General features: G+C 44.6%; 1 protein-coding gene across 1 annotated transcript in view; it reads left to right on the top strand.

The window, feature by feature from the left end:
- Positions 1-1,127: 1,127 nt before the first annotated feature.
- ltk (leukocyte receptor tyrosine kinase) overlaps positions 1,128-26,815 on the top strand; it is a 136,879-nt gene continuing 111,191 nt past the window's right edge. Inside the window, exons 1-3 of the mRNA XM_068038177.1 lie at positions 1,128-1,284; positions 5,819-5,929; positions 17,221-17,310. Of these exons, the coding sequence (XP_067894278.1) occupies positions 1,128-1,284; positions 5,819-5,929; positions 17,221-17,310 (358 nt within the window). The remainder of the gene's footprint in view (positions 1,285-5,818; positions 5,930-17,220; positions 17,311-26,815) is intronic.

Genomic DNA, 26,815 nt, shown 5'->3' with positions numbered 1-26,815 from the left:
CTTTCCCCCTCTCGCTCTCTGTTAAGGATTTATGCATCTACATGCAGAGATTACTCAATAGGCAACCACAAAACACTTCTCTGCTACGAATACTGATTGTACTATTACTGGGGTCTGCATTAATCAATCTTGAAAGCACCAAGGTAAAATGTGCCCTCAGCAGAGAAGGAATTTGCTGCTGAGCATTGGAACTTGCTGCCCAATAAATGAGGATCCAATAGCTATACTGAATTCAGGATGAGGGGTTGGGGAGCGGGGGGGGGGGTGGATCTTAATCGTAGTTGCGGACATTGAACATAAACAATGGGCTGTAAAGTTCCACTCCCCGCTTACTCTTCCCGCCTCCACCAATTCACCCTCTCAAACTTGGCAGTCAGACTGAGTAAATCTGAGGTGTCCTTGTTTGAGGCTTGGAGAAGTAGCAGCAGCGTGGAAAGAAAGTGTCCTTGCCTGCGTTGCCATGCTGAAGGAAGCTTACGGAAATCATATTAAGGTGGTGGTGGTGGGGGGGGGGGCGGTGGCGGTGAGGTAGATCGAGCCAGCCTTCAGCTCAATGGCAGTACTTACTGCTGCGGACTGTTAATTAAGGGTCCCAAGTAGTGAGTTGTAAAAGTCCTTCAGCTCTTTGAATAGTTTTGCTCAGGCCAAGGTTCTGTCTTGGTCACGTGGGACTATGAGTACGAAATAATTCCATGGGAAAGCTGGCGGGAGACCCCTTGGAGAGACGGCAGCAAGCCAATATATGTTGAAGGGGCTTTCACCAAGGCATCTTACCAACATAATGAAGATATTTGATGAGGAATCCGTGCACTCACTCACACATTGCCTTTCCTCTTTGAATAAGGAAAGCCAGAGGCATAACGATGAGCTCCTGAGCTGAACGTTGAAACCGTTTTTCTTCAGGCAGTTTTTTTAAGGCAGCATGGTGCATCAATTACTTCACGAGGATCCCATACACAGAGTATTTGTGAGGTCTCCTTCTTCGTAGTGGCCTTTGCTGAGGTTGATGTCCAAAAGGAAGGCTGCAACCCAGGCAAACTCATACACTGATCTTAGAGGTGGATTTATCTGGGTCTTAATTCTCATCCTGAACCTTCACTCACCTTCTTGCTGCCTTGGCATACTGAATGCATTCTGTGGATATTGTGAAAAATGTACAGCTCCAAAAGGCTTTGATTCAAGTCCTGTGGTATGTGATAAGAAGTAGTTACATTGACAGTGGAGGGGACACATGCCTGTCAGAATTTATAGCTGCCCCAACATCCCATCAGAAAATAATCTCAGGTGCACAAACATGAAATTTGCTCGATGTTATTCATCACCATAGTATTCGCAGCCATGCATGCAGTTGCCTAGGCGCTAAGCTCTGAAATTCTCCCACTAAACCTCTCTGACACTCTACCTCTCTCTCCTTTTAGATGCTCCTTTAAACCTATCTCTTTGACTAAGCTTTTGATCACCTTGTGAAGTTCAGTGTAAAATCTTGTTTGATAACTCTCCTGTGAAGTGTCTTGGGATGTTTTACATGTTAAAGGTGCTATAATGTTGTTGTAGTAGTGGGGAATCAAAGATGTAAGGTATACTTTCTCAGCGTTCTTCTCTGAACTCCCAAAAATGTTTCCTTTGATACTTATTATGAGTGAATTTTCTATCATTTAGGAGCTTCTTGTAATTCTGCCTTTGTAGCCCCAAATCCCGGAAGAATTACGTTTTGAATGTGAAAATAAAATAGATGCTTGAACATCAATACAACTTTACAGGAAGGAAGACCTGCATTTCTATAGCACCGTTCATAGCCTCAGGACCTCCCAAAACACTTTACAGCCAATTAAGTACTTTTGGAATAAAAACAAGAAATGCTGGCAGCATCTGTGGAAAGAGAAGCAGAGTTAACGTTTCGGGTCAGTGACCCTTCTTCGGAACTGACAAATATTAGAAAAGTCACAGGTTACAAGCAAGTGAGGTGGGGTTGGGGCAAGAGATAACAAAGGAGGTATAGATTCGACCAGGCCACATATCTGACCAAAAGGTCATGGAGCAAAGGCAAACAATATGTTAATGGTGTGTTGAAAGACAAAGCATTAGTACAGATTAGGTGTTAATGCACTGAATATTGAACAGCAGCAAGTGCAAACCTGAAAAAAACACAGTGGGTAAGCAAATTGAACAAACTAAGATGAAATGAAATAAATGCAAAAAAAAGATCGTAAAAAATGTAAAAAAGAATGTTTAAAAAAAAGATGAAAAAATAACTAAAAATGAAAGTAAAATGGAGGGCTGTCATGCTCTGAAATTATTGAACTCAATGTTCAGTCCGGAAGGCTGTAGTGTGCCTAATCGGTCGATGAGATGCTGTTCCTCGAGCTTGTGTTGATGTTCACTGGAACACTGCAGCAATCCCAGGACAGAGATGTGAGCATGAGAGCAGGGGGGAGTGTTGAAATGGCAAGCAACCGGAAGCTCAGGGTCCTGCTTGCGGACTGAGCGGAGATGTTCCGCAAAGCGGTCACCCAGTCTGCGCTTGGTCCCCCCAATGTAGAGGAGACCACACTGTGAGCAGCGAATACAGTATACTACATTGAAAGAAGTACAAGTAAATCGCTGCTTCACCTGAAAGGAGTGTTTGGGGCCTGGGATAGTGAGGACAGAGGAGGTAAATGGGCAGGTATTACACCTCCTGCGATTGCAGGGGAAGGTGCCATGGGACGGGGACGAGGTGGTGGGGGTAATGGAGGAATGGACCAGGGTGTCACGAAGGGAATGATCCCTTCGGAATGCTGACAGGGGAAGGGAGGGGAAGATGCGTTTGGTAGTGGCATCACGCTGGAGGTGGCAGAAATGGCGGAGGATGATCCTTTGGATATGGATGCTGATGGGGTGGAAAGTGAGGACAAGGGGAACCCTGTCACGGTTCTGGGAGGGAGGGGAAGGGGTGAGGGTAGAGGTGCGGGGAATGGGCCGGACACGGTTGAGGGCCCTGTCAACCACAGTGGGGGGAAATCCTCGGTTGAGGAAAAGGGGGGTCATATCAGAAGCACCGTCATGGAAGTAGCATCATCAGAGCAGATGCATCGGAGATGGAGAAACTGGGAGAATGGAATGGAGTCCTTACAGGAGGTAGGGTGTGAAGAAGTGTAGTCGAGGTAGCTGTGGGAGTCGGTGGGTTTATAATGGATATTAGTAGACAGCCTATCCCCAGAGATGGAGACAGAGAAGTCGAGGAAGGGAAGGTAAGTGTCAGAGATGGACCATGTAAAGGTGAGAGAAGGGTAGAAATTGGAAGCAAAGTTGATAAAGTTTTCCAGTTCGGGTCAGGATGCAGGAAACGGTACCGATACAGTCATCAATGTACCGGAAAAAGAGTTGGGGGAGGGGGTCTGAGTAGGACTGGAACAAAGAATGCTCGACATATCCCACAAAAAGACAGGCATAACTAGGACCCATGCGGGTACCCATAGCGACACCTTTTACTTGAAGGAAGTGCGTGGAGTTGAAGGAGAAGTTGTTCAATGTGAGAACAAGTTCAGCCAGGCGGAGGAGGGTGGTGGTGGATGGGGACTGGTGGGCCTCTGTTCCAGGAAGAAGCGGAGAGCTCTCAAACCAACCTGGTGGGGGATGGAGGTGTAGAGCGATTGAACGTCCATAGTGAACAGGAGGTGGTTGGGCCCAGGAAACTGGAAATTATCAAAATGATGTTGGGCGTCAGAAGAGTCAGTATGTAGGTGGGAAGAGACTGGACCAGTGGAGAAAAGATAGAGACTAGATAGGAAGAAATAAGTTCAGTAGGGCAGGAGCAGGCTGACACAATGGGTCTGCCGGGACACTCTCGTTTGTGGATTTTGGGAAGGAGGTAGAAGCGGGCTGTCCGAGGTTGCGGGACTATGAGGTTGGAAGCTGTAGAGGGAAGATCTCCAGAGGAGATGAGGTCAGTGACAGTCCTTTGGATGGTGGCTTGATGTTCGGTGGTGGGGTCATGGTCCAGAAGGAGGTAGGAAGAAGTGTCCGTGAGTTGGCGTTGAGCTTCTGCAAGGTGGAGGTCGGTACGCCATACGACAACAGCACCACCCTTGTCTGCAGTTTTGATGACCATGTCGGGGTTAGACCTGAGAGAACGGAGTGCCTCAAGTTCAGAGGGGGACAGGTTAGAGTGAGTGAGGGGGGCAGAGAAATTGAGATGACCAATGTCTCGCCGACAGTTTTCAATGAAGAGATCAAGAGCGGGTAAGAGGCCAGGAGGAGGGGTCCAGGTAGAGAGAGAATGCTGGAGGCGGGTGAATGGGTCTGCTGGTCGGGGGGAGGACTCCTGGTCAAAGAAGTGAGCCCGGAGGCGGAGATGACGGAAGAAGAGCTCAACGTCATGCCGAGCGCGAAATTCATTGAGGTGGGGGCGTAAGGGGATAAAACTGAGACCTTTGCTGAGTACAGAACGCTCAGCATCAGAGAGGGGGAGGTCAGAGGATATAATGAATACACAGCAAGGGGTCAGATCAGAAGGGGTGGGGTCAGAGGGAAGTGAAGCGGAAGGAGGATCTGGAGGGGCGTTAGTCCCCATCAGCTGCTGGAGCTTGTGTTCCTTAACACCTGAAAGAAAGAAAAAAAGTTTTTTGTTAATGCGTCGGATGAGACGAAAGATGAAATGAAACTGCGCCGTAGAACAGCTTTGAGATAAGGTGAGGCGGTGCTGCTGGAGAGAGAGGTCCAGTGTGTGCATGTGGCGGCGCATATCACTGAGTGTAGATCTCAGGATGCGGCGAGAGTAGCAGTCCGAGGAACGTTGTATTTCTCGGAGATACCTGTGATCCTGGGTGGATTCAAAGCATGATGGGTGAAACTGCAGTTGGAATCCACGTGGAATAAGTCGGAGCCGGAGACAGTCACTGAGGAAGGAGATGTGGCTGTGAAAACGAGTTTTGTTAGATACCTTATCTAACACCAGGAGGGAAATAGAAAGCAATGAAGGTGAACAAGGTAAAAGAGACAAACAAAAAGCCTGTCGGAGAGAAGAGCAGAACCTCTTCAAGGTAGGCATTGCTGGAAATCTGAAATAAAAACAAGAAATGCTGGAACCACTCAGCAGGTCTGGCAGCATCAGTGGAAAGAGAAGCAGAGTTAACGTTTCGGGTCAGTGACCCTTCTTCGGAATTGAGCCTACTCCACCATTTGATAAGATCATGGCTGATCTGCTTGTGGCCTCAACTCTGCTTTCCTGTATACCCCCATACCCTTTGATACGAACATACTTTACCATCTCATCTGAAAGATAGCACCTCAGACAGTACTGCACTGAAGTGTCAGTCTGGACTATGTGCTCAAGTGCTGGAGTGGGTCTTGAACCCCAAGACCTTTTGAGTCAGAGGCAAAAGTGCTACCACATGGCTGACTCCATGGAACATCCAAATTAGCAGAAGAGAGAGGTAGTGCTTTGGAAATAAGGCTAGAAGAGGGAGGTAGAGCCCTGAGAATTAGGCAGTTTGAGACATCTCAAGTTTCCTTGCTCAAAATCTCATCCTAGGAAGCAATTAAGCCCACAGGCAATGCAGCGATAATGTGACAAGTGCCATCATCCAATCCCCATGACAGATCCCTTCCAATCAGGCTTGGATTTAAGCCCTGATACTGAAACTGAATGAACACTTTTCTAACATAGGACATCATTCCCACTCTTCTGTTTTTCTCAGTGACCAAGTGTCTGTTATCCTAAGTACCTAAACCAGTTCAATCGCCTTCCGTACTCCACATTAAATGTTACTGAGGGCCTATAAATGAAAGAGTTTGGTACCCCCACAAAGTCTCATACTGATGTTCTATTCCCTTTCAGTGTTGGGCTTTGGGACCTATCTCACCGAGGGATCAGCAGCAGCTGGGCAGACGTACCTTCGTGCACCGAAGCAGTTGGACACAGATCTCCCACAAGGGATTGTTGCTGATGGTAAGTGATGGCTGAACCAATGAGGGTGTGTGTGGGGGAGCGGGCAATTTGGCAGGCTACATATGGCCTCTTTGATGGTAACTAAACAGTACTTTGGGAAATATCATTGGGGAATCTACAATTGATCATTGAGGTAACACAATCTCACTGCTTCCATTTCATATCAGCAATCAGCAGTGTATAAACTATATAAGTGTGAAACTAGTTCGTGGGGCTGGTTAAACAGGGGGCTTTCATTTCTGGGATCCACATTCAAATCCAGCCCAAGCTGGGGTGGTGAAAGTCTCCTCTTTCAGCTGGCTGTAAGGTTTCTATGTGAGATGGACAGCAGGGTTATCAAGTGTGTCACACGTCTGGTTTGAAACTGTCCCAAACTTTTTTCACATAACACCCAACAATATCTTATAAGTCAGAAGATTACAGAGTACTCAGGAGGAAGGTGAAATGCTGTTCATGGAGTGTGCATTAAGTTTGGTTGACGCAGTCCAAGAAATCAAAGGTCGGAGTGAGAATTCCAAGTTGCTGGGGACTGGTGAAGCATAAACTGGCGAGCCACAGGGAGGTCCAAATCATATTTGACAAGGTAAGACAAACAGTGCAGATTAAAAAGAAGTGCAAATGCTGAAAATCAGAAATAAAAACAGAAAATACTGTTAATGCACATTTGGTCCAACAGCATCTGAAGGATGAAGGAGGTGAACCAGGCTGTCACTTTTCTTGAATACAAAAGCAAAATACTGCAGATGTTGGAAATCTTAAACAATAACAGAAAATGCGAGAAATACTCAGCAGGTCTGGCAGCATCTATGGAGAGAGAAACAGAGTTAACATTTCAGGTCATGTTTGACCTGCTGAGTATTTCCAGCATTTTCTGTTTTTTATGCCACTTTTCTTTGCCTCCTCTCCTGGTTCTCTGAGGTTTTGGACGGAACAGTCATCAGAATTGGAAAGCCAGGGCCCTTAAAGGACTTTCTTATTTCTTCTGTTTCTTTTTTGTTTTTTCTTTGGCTCCTCTCTCTGGGGTTACCTTTCCTTCCAGCTATCTCACACTTTGGCCGGAATTTTGCGCCAATCAGACAGGAGCCATCACTGACCGAAAAGGCGATCCCGCCTTCGCCGGACCTGGGGATTCAGTCTGGATTTTACGGTCCGCAGGCCCTTAGTTGGTTTTAGGTGGGACTTCCACCTCATTGAGGCACGAAGTCCCGCCTAATGGAGCTGCCGGCCATTCAGTGGGCCGGCAGCTCTTAGTCCCAGCAACGCCACCAGAAGCAGTGGCCACTGCTGGGACTGTAACCCAGCTTCATGATCAAGATGATGGAGAGGATAGAAAAGATGTAAGTTTTTGGGGCCTCGCCAGGAGTGATTGGTCAGGCCCCAGCAAGGCAAGGGGGGTCGATTGGGGGGACAGGGGGCATGTTAGGCGTTGGGGATGGTTGGGGCATCATGGGCAGCCCTCCATCGGGCACAGGGGGCGCCCCCCACCCCACCCCCAGGCCAGCAGAAGGCTGTCTACATTTTACAGCTGCTTTTCTCAGGCATGGGCCGACTGCCTGCCAAGGGTAAATTCCCCGTGACGGTGAGCCGAGGCCCTTACGCCACCCCGCGTAAAATGGCAGTGGAGGCGGGAAGGGTCGGGAAGGGCGCCCGAGCCTCCCACTCCATTTTACGCACACCCCCACCTCCACCCCCTATCCCAGCCACCAGCCCGCTCTTTGAGGGGGCGTAAAATTCCGGTCTCTGCCTCGGTACCAGCATATCTTTCCATTTATTTCTCCATCTCTACTTCTCTTTCCTCTTTGTCTGCCCCCCTCACTATCTATATCTTTGCCCATCTTTACCTCTATTCTGCCCCTCTTTGCTCTCTCTGATTCTGTCTCCCCTCTCTCTTTACCTCTCTCTCAGTCCCTCTCTCTTTCTCTTTCTCACTGTCTTTCTCTCTCCATCTTTCTCTGCTTCCATATCTCTTGTCTCTGCCTCTCTCTCTCTCTTTCTCTTCCTCTGTGTCTTTCTCTCTCTCTCTCTGCTTCCATGTCTCTCATCTCTGTCTCTCTCTCTCTTTGTCTCTGTTTATGTTTTAATCTGACACTCCCCACCACCACCCCCTCCCCTTTCCAAGCATCTTGTTACATTTTATTTCATAATACTGTAGCACTGCGGTGATCACAGTGCTTACTTTGAACTGGCTGTCACCGTCTTGAACCAATGGAACAGTAAAACCTGCAGCAACATTATATATCATATTAGACTCACCAGCAAGTATTGCTGTGCCTTCAGAAAATATTCATGAATAAGGCTTTTACAAGCCTTCCCCAGAAATCTCCTTTAACACAACATGACTTCCCGAATTATTTATTCCAGTGAGTGCCAACAGCAATATTGAAGGAGCTTTGTGATGCTCTTAATTATTTCATTGAAGCAACTGGTACATTACAGTAATTAATCAATAGACAGCTCCGAGAGCAGACATTGAGCTGCGTGGGTCTTAAGAGTCATCGTCTGCATCAATGTAATAATAAGGAGGCTCCATTACTATTAGGATGGGAGACAGCACAAGCCTGCATTAATAAATAGATTCCATTACGAACATTTTGATCATCCAACGCATTCTGTTACTAAATGGATTCCATTCATTAATTCATGGGCGGCGCAGTGGTTAGCACCGCAGCCTCACAGCTCCAGCGACCCGGGTTCAATTCTGGGTACTGCCTGTGTGGAGTTTGCAAGTTCTCCCTGTGTCTGCGTGGGTTTCCTCCGGGTGCTCCGGTTTCCTCCCACATGCCAAAGACTTGCAGGTTGATAGGTAAATTGGCCATTATAAATTGTCCCTAGTATAGGTAGGTGGTAGGGAAAATATAGGGACAGGTGGGGATGTGGTAGGAATATGGAATTAGTGTAGGATTAGTATAAATGGGTGGTTGATGGTCGGCACAGACTCGGTGAGCCGAAGGGCCTGTTTCACTGCTGAGAACTTTATCTATCTATCTATCTATCTATCTATCTATCTATCTATCTATCTATCTATCTATCTATCTATCTATCTATCTATCTATCTAATAGAGAGACCCAACCATAGAGTATATTAACAAATAGATCCCATTACTAAGAGTGTGACCCATCCTCAAACTCTGTATTAACAAATAGATTCCGTTACTAACAGTGTGGCTACTCAAACACTCTATTAATAAATCATAAAATCATAGGATGGTTACGGCACAGAAGGAGGCCATTCGGCCTGTTGAGTCCGTGCCGGCTCTCTACAAAAGCAGTTTAGCTATTACCCCACCCTTTCCCCATTGCCCAGCAAATCTTTCACTTCAGGTGCTTATCCAATTCCCTTTTGAAAGATACGTCTTTTTTTTTAGTCATTCATGGGATGTGGGTGTCACTGGCCAGGCCAGCATTTATTGCCCATCCCAAATTGCCCTTGAGAAGGTGGTGGTGAGCTGCCTTCTTGAACTGCTGCAGTCCGTGTGGGGTAGGTATACACACAGTGCTGTTAGGAAGGGAGTTCCAGGATTTTGACCCAGCGACAGTGAAGGAAAGGTGATATAGTTCCAAGTCAGGATGTTGTGTGACTAGGAGGGGAACTTGCAGGTGGTGGTGTTCCCATGCATTTGCTGCCCTTGTCTTTCTAGTTGGTAGAGGTCGCGGGTTTGGAAAGTGCTGTCGAAGGAGCCTTGGTGCATTGCTGCAGCGCATCTTGTAGATGGTACACACTGCTGCCACTGTGCATTGGTGGTGGAGGAAGTGAATGTTTGTAGATGGGGTGCCAATCAAATGGGCCGCTTTGTCCTGGATGGTGTTGAGCTTCTTGAGTGTTGTTGGAGCTGCACCCATCCAGGCAAGTGGAGAGAATTCCATCACACTCTTGACTTGTGCCTTGTAGATGGTGGACGGGCTTTGGGGAGTCAGGAGGTGAGTTACTTGCCTCAGGATTCCTAGCCTCTGACCTGCTCTTGTAGCCACAGTATTTATATGGCTACTCCAGTTCAGTTTCTGGTCAATGGTAGCCCCTAGGATGTTGATAGTGGGGGATTCAGCGATGGTAATGCCATTGAATGTCAAGGGGAGATGGTTAGATTCTCTCTCTTGTTGGAGATGGTCATTGCCTGAATCTGCCTCCACCACCCTCTCAGGTAGGACATTCCAAATCGTAACCACTCATTGCATTAAAAAAAAAGTGTTTCCTCGTGTTGCTTTTGGTTCTTTTCCAATCACCTTAAATCTGTGTCTTCTGGTTCTTGACACTGCCGCCGCTGAGAACAGTTTCTCTCTATCTACTCTGTCTAGACACCTCATGATTTCGAACACTTCTTTCAAATCTCCTGTCAGCCTTCTCTTCTCTAAGGAGAACAACCCGAACTTCTCCTATCTATCCATGTAACTGAAGTGCTCCAGCCCCGGAAAGATGTTCTCCAGTCACAGCTGAGTGTAGTTTTTATTGGCCAGACTGGTACCTGACATGCACAGAAACCCATCTCAATCTTAATGAGTCTCCAGACCAAGTTGTTGAAAAAAGCACACAGAAAGAGTTTCTGTTTGCTTCATATAGTGATGAAAGTGCTAAAGGATGAGTTGCATTACCATCTAACAAACCAGCACCAGAGAAGTGATGTGGGCATATACGCAGCATTTCAAAAAAACTAACTTCCAGTGTCAAGGGTTCCAATATTCATCATGAATCTCTAACTACTCTTTTTAGACCTCTCATGATTTTGAACACCTCAATCAAATCTCCTCTTAACCTTCTCTTCTCTAAGGAGAACAACCCCAGCTTCTCCAATCTATCCACATAACTGAAGTCCCTCATCCGTTCTCATAAATCTCTTCTGCATCCTTTCTAAAGCCTTCATATCTTTCACACAGTGCTGTTTGGGAGGGAATTCCAGGATTTTGACACAACAATGATGAAGGAACAGCAATATATCTCCAAGTCAGGATGGCGTGTGACTTGGAGGCGAACTTGCAGGTGGTGGAATTGCTGCTCTTGTCCTTTGAGGTAGTCGAGGTTGTGGTTTTCGGAGATGTTGTCGAAGGAGGCTTATAGGTGATACCCACTGCTGACACTGTGTGCAGGTGGTGGAGGGAGTGAATGTTTAAGTTGATGGATAGAATGCCAATCAAGTAGGCTGTTTTGTCCTGGATGGTGTCAAGCTTCTTGAATGTTGTTGAGCTGCACCCATCCAGGCAAGTGGACAGTACTCCATCATACTCCAGACTTGTGCCTTGTAGATGATGGGCAGGCTTTGGGGAATCTGGATCTGAGTTACTCACTGCAGAATTCCCAGCCTCTGACCTGCGCTAAGAGTCATAGAGTCATTTACAGCACAGAAGGAGGCCATTTGACCCATCGTCCATGCCAGCTCACCAAAGAGAATCCAGTCAGTTGCATTCCCCCACTCGATTCCCATAGCCCTGCAAGTTTATTTCCTTCAAGCGCCCATCCAATTTCCTTTTGAAATCATTGATTGTCTCCCCTTCCACCACCCTCATGGGCAGCGAGTTCCAGATCATTACCACCCAGTGCGAAAAAAGTTCTTCCTTGCATTCCTCCTCTTGCCTAAACCATTAATCTGTGTCCCCTAGTCCTGTACCATCAGTGAATGGAACATTTTTTCCTTGTCTACCTTATCTAAGCCTGTCATAATCTTGTACACCTCTATCAAATCTCCCTTCAATATCCTTTTCTCCAGGGAGAACAATCCCAGCTTTTCCAACCTAATCTTGTAACTAAAATCCTCCATCTCTGGAACCATTCTGGTAAATCTCCTCTGCACCCTCTCAAGGGCACTCACATCCTTTCTAAAGTGTGGTGATCAGAACTGGATGCAATACTCCAGTTGGGACCTAACCAGAGCTTTATAAAGGTTCAGCTTAACTTCCCTGCTTTTGTACTCAATGCCTCTAAATATGAAGTCCAAGATCCTGTATGCTTTGCTAACCACTCTCAATATGTCCTCCTACCTTCAAAGATTGATGCACATGCACCCCCAGGTTCCTCTGTTCCTGTACACACTTTAGAACTGTGCCATTAAGTATATATTGCCCCACCTTATCCCTTCGCCAAAATGCATCACCTCACGCTTGTCAGTATTAAATTTCATGTGCCACTTGTCTGTCCATTCTGCTCGCCTATCTATGTCCTGTTGCAAGCAGTTCGTATCATCCTCACTGTTTGTCATGCCTCCAAGATTGCTATCATTTATATATAGCAAAAAAAGCTGTGGTCCTAGCATTGACCCTTGGGGAACACCACTGATTACCATCCTCCAGTCTGAGAAAATAACCATTTACCACAACTCACTGTTTTCTGTCCTTAAACCAATGTTTTATCCAATTGGACACTGACCCTCCTATTCCATGGGCTGCAATTTTGTTAATGCACCACATAAAAGGCTAGTTATCAAATGCTTTGGGTTAAAATCTTTATTGTTACAGCCACGTGGTGAGGGGTGTGGGTGGTTCCCACTGTTCAACTCCCACCTGACTGCAGCTAGTGTTTTTGTTATTAGAGTTTAAATCCTTTGTGTTTTATTTGTCAAATAAACAGACAGCAACAGGTTTAAAACAGAAGATTAATTATTTATTGAGCAATATGCATTATCCAAAAATTGTCCCAATTGCATCCACTCACACATTCACTCGCACAAACACGCACACACACACGTGCACACACACAAGGAGACAGATAGAGAGGAAAAGGGGTAAGTGATTTACAATGAGGTAGGGTTTTGGGGTTCATGGTAAACCTGTTGAATGCTCTCAGAAGTCAAGTTCTCAATGTTTGCAGGCCTGAAGTGTTTGTAGATTTCTCACTTGGTTGAAAGCTCAATTTAAAGACAGGGTCACTTCCAATTCACTGCTGCACAAGTTAATAATGTAGAATTTACAGCAGGGCACCTCCCTTCAATCTTGCTGGATTTTCTCCCAGCTCTTAGCTGGAAAAGCTTTTGGTGCTGCTTCTTTCTGGGTGTCTCTCTGTCTCTGCCTCAGGGCTGCCTTTTAAGATAAATGTTTGTCGCATCTGATTCTGGTAGGAGACACTTTGGTCTCTCCCCCATGGTGATCACACAATGGCCCAGGATGAGAATAATCCGGTTATGATGTTTCCACATTGTACCTTCTTTGTTTCAGTAGAACCCATTCAATTCAGGAATGTTTCAGGTTGGGTGTAATTGAAACCTCTCAACCTGGTTAGGCACCCTTTGTTCCAAACGGTATGGCAATGTTCGATTACACACGCAGCCCTCTTTTGCAGCATATTCCATTTTTTAAAAAAGAAGTAAAGTCCATTTTTATAACTTCAGTTAGAGTTTATATTTTTTTATCTTCACACTTCTTGTAAGTTTGACAATATAGACAACATCCACCATATTCCCTTCATTAACCTTCTCTGTTACTTCATCAAAAAATTCAATTAGATTAGTCAAGCATGATCTGCCATTTGCAAAACCGTGCTGGCTATCCTTAATTAACTTGAACCTTTCCAAATGCCTGTTGATTTTTTTTCCCCCTGATTATTGTTTCTAAAACCTTACGCATCACTGATTCACTGATGTTAAACTAACTGGCTTGTAGTTGTTAGGACTGTCTTTACACCCATTCTCCAATCATCTGGCAACTCGCCATATCTCGGGAAGATTATGGCAAGCCCTTCCACTATCTCCACCCCCACTTTCTTTAGCAACCTGGAATGCAAGCTATCTGGACCAGATGACTTATCTACTCTAAGCATGGCCAACCTTTCCACTACCTCCTCCCTCTCAATTTTCACCCTATCCATTGCCACTACTCTCTCCGCTTCAACTGATATTTTGTCAGATTCCTGTTCCTTAGTAAATACCAATACAAAGTACTCATTAAGTATTCTAACCTTGCCCTGTGCCTCTAAGCATATATTAACCTCTTTGTCCCCAATAGGCCCTTCTCTACCTCTTACTACCCGCTTAATATTTACATGCCGGTTGAAGATCTTGTAGCTACAGTATTTATACGGCTGGTCCAGTTACGTTTCTGCTGAATGGTAACCCCCAGGATGTTGATTGTGGGGTATCCGAAGACAAAGAGCTGTGGCTTTCCACACATGTTCTGCAACCAACAGAAACTCAGTTACATGGCCCAGGAAGTGTTGTACTTGAAGTAAAGGGGAAATTACAAGCAACACTTCAATATAATGGAAAGCAGATATTAGAAACACTCTATGTCCTAAGCAATCAGGAGTTCTCACTCTTACGTAGAAGAGCTTGTATTGACCTTCATATTATAAAGAAAGTTGAAGAAGATAAACAAGAAGAATCCAGGAGCCAGGACAGAGAGAGAGTCCCCCAACCTCACCTGAGCACTGCAGAGATTCCAGATTCCGCCAGAGAGCCAGCACAATGCGGAGAGAATCCGCACAACACAGCACAGCCCACCGTGCCATTCAAAGGCTACCAGAGCGAGAAAGAGAAATTTAAAGATTAATTTTCTAAAGGCTCCATGTGATCAAAAGCGAAAAAAATGGGGAAAACCCTGAAAAGTGCACGAACTGAAAAAAAAATGTCTGATAGGGAAGAGAAAAAATAGCACGGCAAAGCCCCCGAACACAGCAGAATTTCCATTAACGCAGCCAGGCTGGGAAAAAAAATCATTAAAGCAGTCAAGATTGAACAAGGTAAATAAAGACTAGCTCAAAAAAAAGCAAGGGGGAAAATCCTAAAATTGTTTAATCAAACAGCTCTGTCAATTCCAATAGGCAGCTGTGTAAACAAATAATGAACTGCTGAAAGAAAGTCCCTACCAGAAGCCTATATAAAAAAACAAACAGCAAGTTCCTATAGGAGTGCTACATGGACAGAGAACTTGGGAAGAAGCAAGTCCAACAAAATTGTTCGGTACACAGACAAGATCAAAGAGAACCACTAATTTCAACCCAATTCTAACTAAACCGTGGGAAGGTTGGCGATGGATTTATTCTTCTTTGAGGGAAGATGCTATCTAGTTATAGTTGATTACTTCTCAAGATGGATCCACGTTAAGCAGATGTACACAACAACTGAAGCAGTCATCAGAGTTTTACAAGGGCAGCACAGTGGTGCAGTGGTTAGCACCGCAGTCTTACAGCTCCAGGTACCCGGGTTCAATTCTGGGTACTGCCTGTGTGGAGTGTGCAAGTTCTCCCTGTGTCTGCGTGGGTTTTCGCCGGGTGCTCCGGTTTCCTCCCACAGCCAAAGACTTGCAGGTGATAGGTAAATTGGCCATTGTAAATTGCCCCTAGTGTAGGTAGGTGGTAGGGAATATGGGATTACTGTAGGGTTAGTATAAATGGGTGGTTCTTGGTCGGCACAGACTCGGTGGGCCGAAGGGCCTGTTTCAGTGCTGTATCTCTAAATAAATAAAATAAATAAATAAGAAGCTTTCGCAATACATGGTATACCTGATCATATAGTATCTGATCATGGACCAAAATTTGCAAATGATTGCTTCACACACTTTACAGAGGAATGTGGATTTGTTCACCTAACCAGCTCTCCTAAGTATCCAAGATCAAATGGAGAAGCTGAGCGAGCAGTCAGAAACATTAAAACTACGTTGATGAAAAATCAATATTTCCAATTAGCACTACTGACACACTGCATTATTGTGTGGATTAATGCCATCAGAACTCTTAATGGGAAGAAAACTTCAAACACAACTTCCAATTCTGCACAAGAAATTACTTGTAGGATTGCAAAGCAAGGATTATCAAAGTACAAGACAAAGAAAAGTCATATTGAAACAAACAGACCCATATTTATAACAGAAGAAACCTACCAGAGTTGTCAGAAGGGCAAAAGGTATGGGTACGAAACCAGAATAGAAAAGGGGTAATTCTCCAGAAAGATGAGAATCAATAGTGATCTTATCTACTACAAACTCAAGAAGGTTCTATACGGAGAAATAGAAGGAATCTTAGTCCTTTACATCAAAGACGTCAATCTGCATTTAGACGACTCAGATGATGAAGCGAAAATTCAAAAAGCACCGAATGCTACAAACCTCAACCAAGGTCATCCAAGTCAAGAAATAAGGGATCCGAGAAAGACTACTTATCTTCCATATCTGAAGCCAACAAGATCAGGGAGAGTTGTGAAGTCTTGTGATATGTTGAATCTATGAAGTCAGAAACTTGAAGGGAGATGGGGTAACATGTAAACAAAAAAAGTGAATGTACGTAAATATATATTGGGATGTAGACTTGGGCGAGATGTAGCATAAGGGTATCAAAGGGTTAATCTTGAGAGAATGTAAAGATTATCACCCACCAGGATGAGGTAAGAGATCATGTGAGAGAAACTCGAGAACAGTTACAGCATGGCTTTTAAAGGAGACACACAGGCTAGTGTGGAGTGTATATAGTTACTATATAATAAAGATGAATGTTTAAACACTGCGGTCTAAGAACCTCTGTAGTTTGACTCTATACAGTGGCAGCATACAGAACCAAATATATAAAACTTTGAGATTCTGAAAGGGTTTGATAAGGTAAACATAGAGAAAATATTTCCACTTGTGTGGAATCCAAAACTAGGGGCTATAAATATAAGATCATCACCAATAAATCCAACAGGGAATTCAGGAGAAACCTCTTTACCCAGAGAGCAATTAGAATGTGTAACTCAGTGTCACATGGAGTAGTTGAGGCAGATAGCATAGATGCCTTTAAGGAAAGCTAGATAAACACACGAGGGAGAAAGGAATAAAAGGAAAAGGTGGAAGGGTGAGATAAAAAGGGTGGAAGGCATTTCGGGTAGAGCATAAACGCCAGCATAGACTGGTTAGGATGTATGTCCTATATCTGTGCTGTACGTTCTACGTAATTCTATATAAGATCAGTTAACTCAGCACAGATCAAACCAGGAATCCTACAGTAGGTATGGCTCAGTACCACAGCACCTAGACAGCTCCATTTGCAATTCTGTGGGTATGCAACCCATTAACAGTGCTATTAAAGCAATTCCTATTCAGTATTTCTTCTTTAATGAGGCTTAACAAGGATTCACTAATGGAATTAACACTTGTAATTTGAAGTTAAGATACAAATCAACCATGATCAGACTGAGTGGCAGAAAGGGCTTGATGGGATGAATGGCCTGTTCCTATGTTCCCATGCTGACATACTTTTGATATGGGGAGGGCTCAGCATATTGGCTTGTGGTCATCACACATGGCAGTCATGCATTGGTACTGTAAAGTGTCAAGCCGCCACCACCATGGGTCTATTATTCTGCTGAATATTCTGTACTAATCTGCCTTTGTTGCCCACACAGAAACTGAACCAGTGGCTTTGGAAGATGACTCATTGCATCAAGTTGAAGAGCTGCCATTTCTCTTCCCTGTGCCGGAGGTTGCGCCATCAGGTAAAAGGATTGAAAAACATTTGCACAATTAGTTTACCTGTAATGCATTATATGGTACCTACTGCCCATATACTAACTCACACCATGTCCTGCTCACTCATCAGCTCTTTGCGCACTGAGATACATTGGCTCCTGGTCCACCAATGACTCAAATTTAAAATTCTCATTCATTTCAAATTCCTCTATGACTTCACACCTCCCTACCTCTATAACCTCCTCCAGTCCTACAATTTTGCAAGATCTCTGCACTTCTCCAATTCTGGCCTCTTGTGGTTACCCCACTCCCATTGCCACCCCCCCCCCCCCCCCCCCCCACCCATTGTGCCTTCAGCTGTCTATGCCCTAAACTCTGGAATTCCCTCCCTAACCCTCTCTGCCTCTCCCTCCTCCTTTAAAACATTCCTTAAAACCAACTCTTTGATCTGTCCTAATGTCTATTTCTTTGAAGCAGCTTGGGATGTTTTACTATGTTAATGGTGCTATACAAACGTAAGTTGTTTATATAATATATTTGGTTCATTTTCCTACAGGATAAAGTTATAGCGTGACAACTTTACATAGGCGGTTTCCATCATAAATGTGAATGAGGAATATATGTAATGTGATGATTGACAAGAAGTGTGGTAGACATAAGGTTCCAGAATTTACTGAAAAAGTAACCATGTCTGAATGTCGCACAGTTATTAATGTGGAAATCAGCCTGTAACTTGTGGCGAGGAAGAGATACTCCATGAATTGCAAATTGCCACAGGTTGCCGGCTGATTTGCACCACTCTGCCACTAGCTTCATGAAACCGGCATCTGGCCTCAACCTCCCTGTGAAGTTTCATGAAGTTGCTGCATTTGCACATTAATTGCCCATTAAACTCGCCATAGAAAATTCAGTCTGGTAATTAGCAGCTGAAGTACCCTTTTAACAGCGTGATAATTGTTAATGACTGCCAATCAACCTCTCTAGACCAGAAAGTAAACAATTAAAAGTTGTGAAATGCTTTAGGAGATCTTAAAGAAACTCAAATTTTAAATGTAGATTTTTTTCATACTTTCCTTTCTATCTCTTTTCTACTATACCTGATTTAATATTGAATTCACCCATTCTAAATCACCCTCCTCAGTCCTTGTTTAATTCTAATTGCTTAAGGAGATAGACTTTTGGTCCCATCATTCACCAAAGCCTCAGATACTCTCATGCTCTCACCATGCCGTTATCAGCTCACACTTCCAACAACCTACAGCATAAACCATTTTGTACTAAGGGTACAGGATAAAGTCTAAATTCCACCCCAAGATCTTTAAGCTATTATCAGACCATCCTTCTGGGCATTGCATCAAGGCCAAGTGCTGTTTTCAGGTGCAGTGGGGTTAAATGACGGGGGCAGGAGGTCCTGTTTTAAATCTCTTTACTTATTTGTTTATTTCCATTATAAATGCACATGTCCACGTTTATAATGGAACCTACATCTTCAAAACGGAATTAGATATATACTTGAAGGGGGAATAGTTGCAGGGCTATGGGAAAAGAGTAGGGCAGTGGGACTAACTGGATAGCTCTTTCAAAGAGCCGGCCTAGGAATGACAGGCCAAATGGCCTCCTTCTATGGTGTATGACTTTACATCTGTAAGCTTCTCACTCTATAATTATACCCTTCTGTCAGCAATGGCACTGCAGTACATCTCCTCCTTAGCCTGTACTGCAGGGCAACATTAACAACAATAACAGCTTGCATTTATGTTGCACATTTAACATTGTAAAGTGTCCCAGGGTGTGTCACAGAGCTTTATCACATAGGAGATATTAGGACAGATGACCAAAAGCATGGTCAAATAGGTAGGTTTTAATGAGCATCTTAAAGGAGGAAAGAGGTAGAGAGACAGAGGTTTAGGGAGGGAATTCCAGAACTTAGGACCCAGGAATTTGAAAGTATGGTAACTAATGGTAGACTAATTAAAATTGGAGATGCACAAGAGGACAGAATTTGGAGCCACACAGAGATCTTGCAGGATTGTAGGGAAGGAGAGGCGATGCCATGGAGGGATTTGCAAACAAGGATTGAGGCAATGCTGGATCGAGAGCCAATGTAGTTCAGCGAAAAAGGGGTGATGGGAGAACAAGTTAGGACATAGACAGCAGAGTTTTGGATGAGCTCAAGTTCATGTACGGTGATAGAAAGGTGGCTGTCCAGGAGAACATTGGAATAGCCAAGCTAGAGGTGATGAAGGAATGGATTAGGGTTTCAACATCTGCATACCTAATGTTTTACATCTAGAACTGATATCACTTTTTAAATCTTATGCAACATTTGTGCCTTATTAGCATTTGATTGCATCATAAAAGAGCAACAAATTACAACTCAGGAGATAGGAACTAGTTAATGGACAAGTAGTAGCTTAAAGCACATAAAAAATTGTTACCTCAAGTCAACCTGAGGAACTGTCAATGAACAATGATCCCTGTGACCTTAAATTGATTGAAACCACCACACTGTGTAATGATTTGATGAATTGGCACACCAATGCATTATGTCATGATCGTTGTGATATTGCTTTAACTGCTTGAGTACGAGCTAGCATACTGCTGAATATGTAAATACTTTAGTAAGCATCATCACAGGAAGTGATGCAAGCCAACATGTGATACAGTAGTTGGAGCAGTGTTAATCAACAGTTAGCACGTGTATCTTAGTTATCCTGCAATTATGTATTCAGTAATAAAGAACCCTACGTTCAACTTACCATTCATCCTCAGAGCATTTGGTATGTTTGTGTTGAGAACTCAATAACGCAATATGGTGGCAGCGGAACACAATAGGATAGCAATGATGCAGAGGTGCTGAAGATGGCGATGGCAATCACAAGAGTGATATTGTGGACAATGGCTTCTCCCGTATAAAGCCATAAAAGCCTGGGACAACACTGAAGATAACTGGAGGAAGCAGCGGCAGTGCAATATAGGGTCAGATTCGAAGACCACCCTCAAAAATCAGTACTCTGGGAGAGTGTGAGTAAACAAAGGGTGTAATTTATTTGAACACTGGTCAGCAGGAAAGGCAGTATTTGGGCAGAATCTGGCTCAGGAAAAGAAAAGAGAGTCAGTTCAAGTCAGGGCTGCAAGTCAGCACCGCCATTGCGTGTCATATTCCTGCCAAAAGAGCTTCATGGCCAAGTCTCCCCGAGCAAAGGCTGAAAGCCTGTGCTGCAGCCACATGCCAGAAATCCAACGCTGCAGACGCAGCAGACCTGCATTGTTTTTTTCTTCAAGGAAAGCTACTCAAAGAAAATAAGTAACGGAAAGGCTCTGGCAAAAGAATTCGTGTAAGCAAGAAGTTTTGACACCATGACCACAAAATGCCCAGTGATGAATTGGAAGGTTCTAGATATCCTTCATAAATTCCAACTCTTTAAACAGTGGGTGGAGTTATGCTTTTTGGATCTTGCAGTCACAGAATTTGACAAGCAAGAAATTAAAATAAAGATTGCATTTGGCAATGAAGGTCTCCATCACATCAACACATCTGGACTGTCAGAAGCAGACCAGAGAGACCCATCTAAACTGTGGACAATGCTGGAAGACCAACTGAATGTCAAGGTCAACTTCAGGATCCATCAACTTGAACTGATGGCCTCTAGACAACAGTCCAGAGAAACTATTGACTAGTTTGTCCATAGATGCCGGGTAAAAGGGAAAGACTGTGATTTCTCAGACACAGAACTCTCAGAGGATAGTGGAGCTGGTAATCGCATGAACTCCAATGGAGGCATGGCAAAAGAAACTTCTTGACCTTCTCCTCAAAGATGGCAGAAAATATGAAGCCATAGGTTCAAGCAGGCAATATATACAAGCGCTTGGTTCAGCAACTACCATAGCTGAGGTATCTAAGGCACCTCAACAGGGCAAGGCGTGCAGCAAGTGCAGTCTAATGCATCAGCCACATAGCTATCCTACATTCAGAGATTCCTGCAAGGTGTGTGATCTAAAGGGACACTGGGCAAGACTGTGTCTAAAATCTGGCAGTGAAGAAGCAGTCAGAAGCCACAGCAAGCCACAGCTTAATAAGACACGGACACCAGCAATGGTAAGAACAAAAAAAGAGATCACCAAACACCAGTTTAAGCACAGGCACGTCCATGAGGTCAGCAAAGACCTGGACAGCAAAGGAGGCACTGAAAGTGAACAGGCTTTCTGCACAGTAACAGTCACACATCAAATGTATGCAATCACACAACTGGAATCCTTCACTACCGTCAAAATTATATGTCCTCACAACAGTGGCAAACACAAGCTATGCCTGAAGATAGATACTGGGACAAGCCCCAACATTTTACCACTGTGATACTCAAAGGTACCTAGCAAAGTGGGATTCTATGTTACAGCCAACAAGAGCTAGACTCACTGCATATAATGGTTCACCAATCTGCTGCATGGAAGCATTGACATTGAAGTGCAGATGTAGAGGTTCTGCATAATCACCACAAGTCTTCTATGTTGTTGACACCAGCGGTCGAGCAGTAGCAGGACTACCAGCATGCAGTGAACTCTGGATTGTGATGATTCATGAGATCAGTAAAGCACCAATACTATATAGGCAAGGCAAATGTGATCCCATTGAGTCCATTCAGAATCTGCAACAGAAGTACTCGGATAGATTTGACACCGTGGGCAGTTTTATAGGAGTTTGTGTGCTTCATCTGACAAACGGTGCAGGTCCCTCCATAGATCCACCACGGGAGTGCAGTGTCCACATAAAGGACAAGCTAAAAGCTGAAATAAAAGCAAAGTACTGCGGATGCTGGAAATCTGAAATAAAAACAGAATGTTTCAGATCTGTGACCTTTCATCAGAACTGGCAAAGGTTAGAAATTGCTTTGAGCAAGTGAAAAGGGGGAGGGTGAAGAACAAAAGGGAAGGTATGTGATAGGGCAGACGGCAGGAGAGATTAAATGACAAAGATGTCACAGAGCAAAGGCAAAGGGAGTGCTAATAGTTGTATTAAAAGACAGAGCATTAGTCCAGAGAGATTGTTAATGGCAGAATATGAACAGCTCTGTCCAATAACAAAACCTGAAAAACATGTTTAAGACAGGCCCATGGTTAAAAAATAAAATGGTAGTCATGCTCTGAAATTGTTGAACTCAATAATAAGTCCAGAAGGCTGTAGAGTGCCTACTCGGAAGATGAGGTGCTGTTCCTCGAGCTTGCATTGAGGTTCACTGGAACACGACCGCAGGCCAAGAACAGAAATGTTGGCATGGGAGCAGGGTGGTGAATTAAAATGGCAATCAACCGGGAGCTTGGGGTCATGCTTGTGGACTTAGCGGAGGTGTTCTGCAAAGCGGTCACCCAATCTGCGTTTGGTAAACTGAGCTTGACCTGGTGAACAACAATGGATTATTCACCGTGTTCATCAATACAGTAATTGGTGTAGCTCTATAACCACTGTAATGAGGAAAAATGGCATCATTAGGGTATGCCTAAATCCCAGAAGATTGAACTGAGCACTCAAAAGATGTCCGCACAAAATTCCTACTTTAGAAGAACCAAATCTAAGATTTGTGAGAGCCAAATTTTTCTTATAATTTGACACGAAACATGGATAGTGGTCAGTCCACCTTTCCGAAGATTCACAGGAACTAACAACTTTCAGAACACTATTTGTGAGGTATTGCTTTCTACGGTTACCATTTGGTCAGTCAGTGAGTCAAGACCTGTTCCAACAGCACATGGATCACATTACTGAGAGTGTTCCTGGCTGTGTTTGCATTGCGGATGACATAGCAGTCATGGGAAGTACCAAGGAAGAGTATGACAAGAATCTTCACATTCTAACGGAGATGGATAGAAGAGAAGGTCTCGTGTTTCATAGCAAAATGTATTCTATCAATGCAAATCACATTAACTTTTTCAGTTCAATCTACCCTGACACTGGAATATGACTGGATCCCAGTAAAGTTGAGGATGTACAATCAATGCCTACTCCTCAAGACAAAGAAGATTTACAGCAGTGTTTGGGTTTGTTTAACTTTTCGTACCCTAAATCTCTAATTTCTCTGAGGAAGCATCATCACTGCATATTTGTGTGGTTTAGAATCTCTTTCTTTTAGTTTCGATGACTGCAGCTTGGATAGCAACGGAGGTGCGTGAACGGGCTTACAGCTGGGAAGTCAATTTCAGCGTAAGTTTAAAAGTGAATTCCCTTTTGTTTTCGGAGGACCAGGGGACTGCTGGGTAAGGAAAAAGGTATATATTTGTGTGGTGGCTGTACCCGAGACACTACACGTGTAGTGTCTCCCACCCACCTTCCTCCTCTAACCAAAAAAAAAGGACTCTGGTGTGTTGATAAGGTAAGCTTTTTATTTGGGAAGTTCTGTCCGTTGGATTGCTAACCTAACAAGTTTTGACTTTTTGTTTTTTTGGTTTTTCAGTAGATTTGTTGGGAATTTGGAATAGTGGGAATGGAGATTAAGGCAGTTGTATGTTCCTCCTGCAGAATGTGGGAGGTAAGGGTCGCCAAGAGTGTCCCTGCTGACTGCATCTGTGGGAAGTGCACCCAACTCCAGCTCCTCGAGAACTGCGTTAGGGAACTGGAGCTGGAGCTGGATGAACTTCGGATCATTCAGGAGGCGGAGGAGGTTATTGAGAGGAGTTATGGGGAGGTAGTCACACCTCAGGTAAAAGAAGTAGGTAGATGGGTTACCGTCAGGGGAAGGAGAGGGAACCAGCAGGCAGTGCAGGGATCCCCTGTGGCTGTTTCCCTCAACAACAGGTATACCGTTTTGGATACTGTTGCGGGGGACGACTTACCAGGGGTAAGCAATGGGGTACAGATATCTGGCACAGAGTCTGTCCCTGTTGCTCAGAAGGGAAGGGGGAAGAGGAGCAGAACATTAGTCGTTGGGGACTCCATAGTTAGGGGAACAGATAGGAGGTTCTGTGGGAACGAGAGAGACTCACGGTTGGTATGTTGCCTCCCAGGTGCCAGGGTTCGTGATGTCTCGGATCGTGTTTTTGGGATCCTTAATGGGGAGGGGGAGCAGCCCCAAGTCGTGGTCCACATAGGCACCAACAACATAGGTAGGAAGAGAGATGGGGATTTAAGACAGAAATTTAGGGAGCTAGGGTGGAAGCTTAGAGCAAGAACAAACAGAGTTGTTATCTCTGGGTTGTTGCCCGTGCCACGTGATAGCGAAGCGAGGAATAGGGAGAGAGAGGAGTTGAACACGTGGCTGCAGGGATGGTGCAGGAGGGAGGGATTTGGTTTCCTGGATAATTGGGGCTCTTTCTGGGGTAGGTGGGACCTCTACAAACAGGATGGTCTTCACCTGAACCAGAGGGGTACCAATATCCTGGGGGGGAGGTTTGCTAGTGCTCTTCGGGGGGGTTTAAACTAATTCAGCAGGGGAATGGGAACCCAAATTGTAGTGCCAGTGTACAGGATGTTGAGAGTAGTGAGGTCAGGGATATGGTTACAAGGACGCAAGAGGGCACTGGCAAGCAAGAACCTGGTTTAAAGTGTGTCTATTTCAACGCCAGGAGCATCCGGAATAAGGTGGGTGAGCTTGCAGCATGGGTTGGTACCTGGGATCTCGATGTAGTGGCCATTTCGGAGACATGGGTAGAGCAGGGGCAGGAATGGATGTTGCAGATTCCGGGATTTAGATGTTTCAGTAAGAACAGAGAAGATGGTAAAAGAGGGGGGGGTGTGGCATTGTTAATCAAGGAGAGTATTACAGCGACAGAAAGGACGTTTGAGGACTCGTCTACTGAGGTAGTATGGGCTGAGGTTAGAAACAGGAGAGGTGAGGTTACCCTGTTGGGAGTCTTTTATAGACCTCCGAATAGTTCCAGAGATGTAGAGGAAAGGATAGCGAAGATGATTCTCGACAGGGGTGAGAGTAACAGGGTAGTTGTTATGGGGGACTTTAACTTTCCAAATATCGACTGGAAATACTATAGTTCGAGTACTTTAGATGGGTCAGTTTTTGTCCAGTGTGTGCAGGAGGGTTTTCTGACACAGTATGTAGACAGGCCAACCAGGGGCGATGCCACATTGGATTTGGTACTGGGAAATGAACCCGGCCAGGTGTTAGATTTAGATGTAGGTGAGCACTTTGGTGACAGTGATCACAATTCGGTTAGGTTTACCTTAGCGATGGGCAGGGACAGGTATATACCGCAGGGCAAGAATTATAACTGGGGGAAAGGAAATTATGATGCGATTAGGCAAGATTTAGGATGCGTAGGATGGGGAAGGAAACTGCAGGGGATGGGAACAATCGAAATGTGGAGCTTATTCAAGGAGCAGCTACTGTGTGTCCTTGATAAGTATGTACCTGTGAGGCAGGGAGGAAGTTGTCGTGTGAGGGAGCCGTGGTTTACTAAAGAAGTTGAAGCGCTTGTCAAGAGGAAGAAGAAGGCTTATGTTAGGATGAGACGTGAAGGCTCAGTTAGGGCGCTTGAGAGCTACAAGCTAGCCAGGAAGGATCTAAAGGGAGAGCTAAGAAGAGCAAGGAGAGGACACGAGAAGTCATTGGTGGATCGGATCAGGGAAAACCCTAAGGCTTTCTATAGGTATATCAGGAATAAAAGAATGACTAGAGTTAGATTAGGGCCAATCAAGGATAGTAGTGGGAAGTTGTGTGTGGAATCAGAGGAGATAGGGGAAGTGTTAAATGAATATTTTGCGTCAGTATTTACAGTAGAGAAAGAAAATGTTGTTGAGAATACTGAGATTCAGCCTACTAGGCTAGATGGGATTGAGGTTCACAAGGAGGAGGTGTTAGCAATTTTGGAAAGTGTGAAAATAGATAAGTCCCCTGGGCCAGATGGGATTTATCCTAGGATTCTCTGGGAAGCTAGGGAGGAGATTGCAGAGCCTTTGTCCTTGATCTTTATGTCGTCATTGTCGACAGGAATAGTGCCGGAAGACTGGAGGATTGCAAATGTTGTCCCCTTGTTCAAGAAGGGGAGTAGAGACAGCCCTGGTAATTATAGACCTGTGAGCCTTATTTCGGTTGTGGGTAAAATGTTGGAAAAGGTTATAAGAGACAGGATTTATAATCATCTTGAAAAGAATAAGTACATTAGAGATAGTCAGCACGGTTTTGTGACTGGTAGGTCGTGCCTCACAAACCTTATTGAGTTTTTCGAGAAGGTGACCAAACAGGTGGATGAGGGTAAAGCAGTGGATGTGGTGTATATGGATTTCAGTAAGGCGTTTGATAAGGTTCCCCACGGTAGGCTATTGCAGAAAATACGGAAGTATGGGGTTGAAGGTGATTTAGAGCTTTGGATCAGAAATTGGCTAGCTGAAAGAAGACAGAGGGTGGTGGTTGATGGCAAATGTTCATCCTGGAGTTTAGTTACTAGTGGTGTACCGCAAGGATCTGTTTTGGGGTCACTGCTGTTTGTCATTTTTATAAATGACCTGGAAGAGGGTGTAGAAGGGTGGGTTAGTAAATTTGCAGATGACACTAAGGTCGGTGGAGTTGTGGATAGTGCCGAAGGATG

The sequence above is a fragment of the Heterodontus francisci genome, chromosome 9 (assembly GCF_036365525.1).
Source record: "Heterodontus francisci isolate sHetFra1 chromosome 9, sHetFra1.hap1, whole genome shotgun sequence".
NCBI classification, from domain to species: domain Eukaryota; kingdom Metazoa; phylum Chordata; class Chondrichthyes; order Heterodontiformes; family Heterodontidae; genus Heterodontus; species Heterodontus francisci.
The sequence above is the reverse complement of the archived record's forward strand: the minus strand, read 5'-3'. Positions and strand labels throughout refer to the sequence as shown.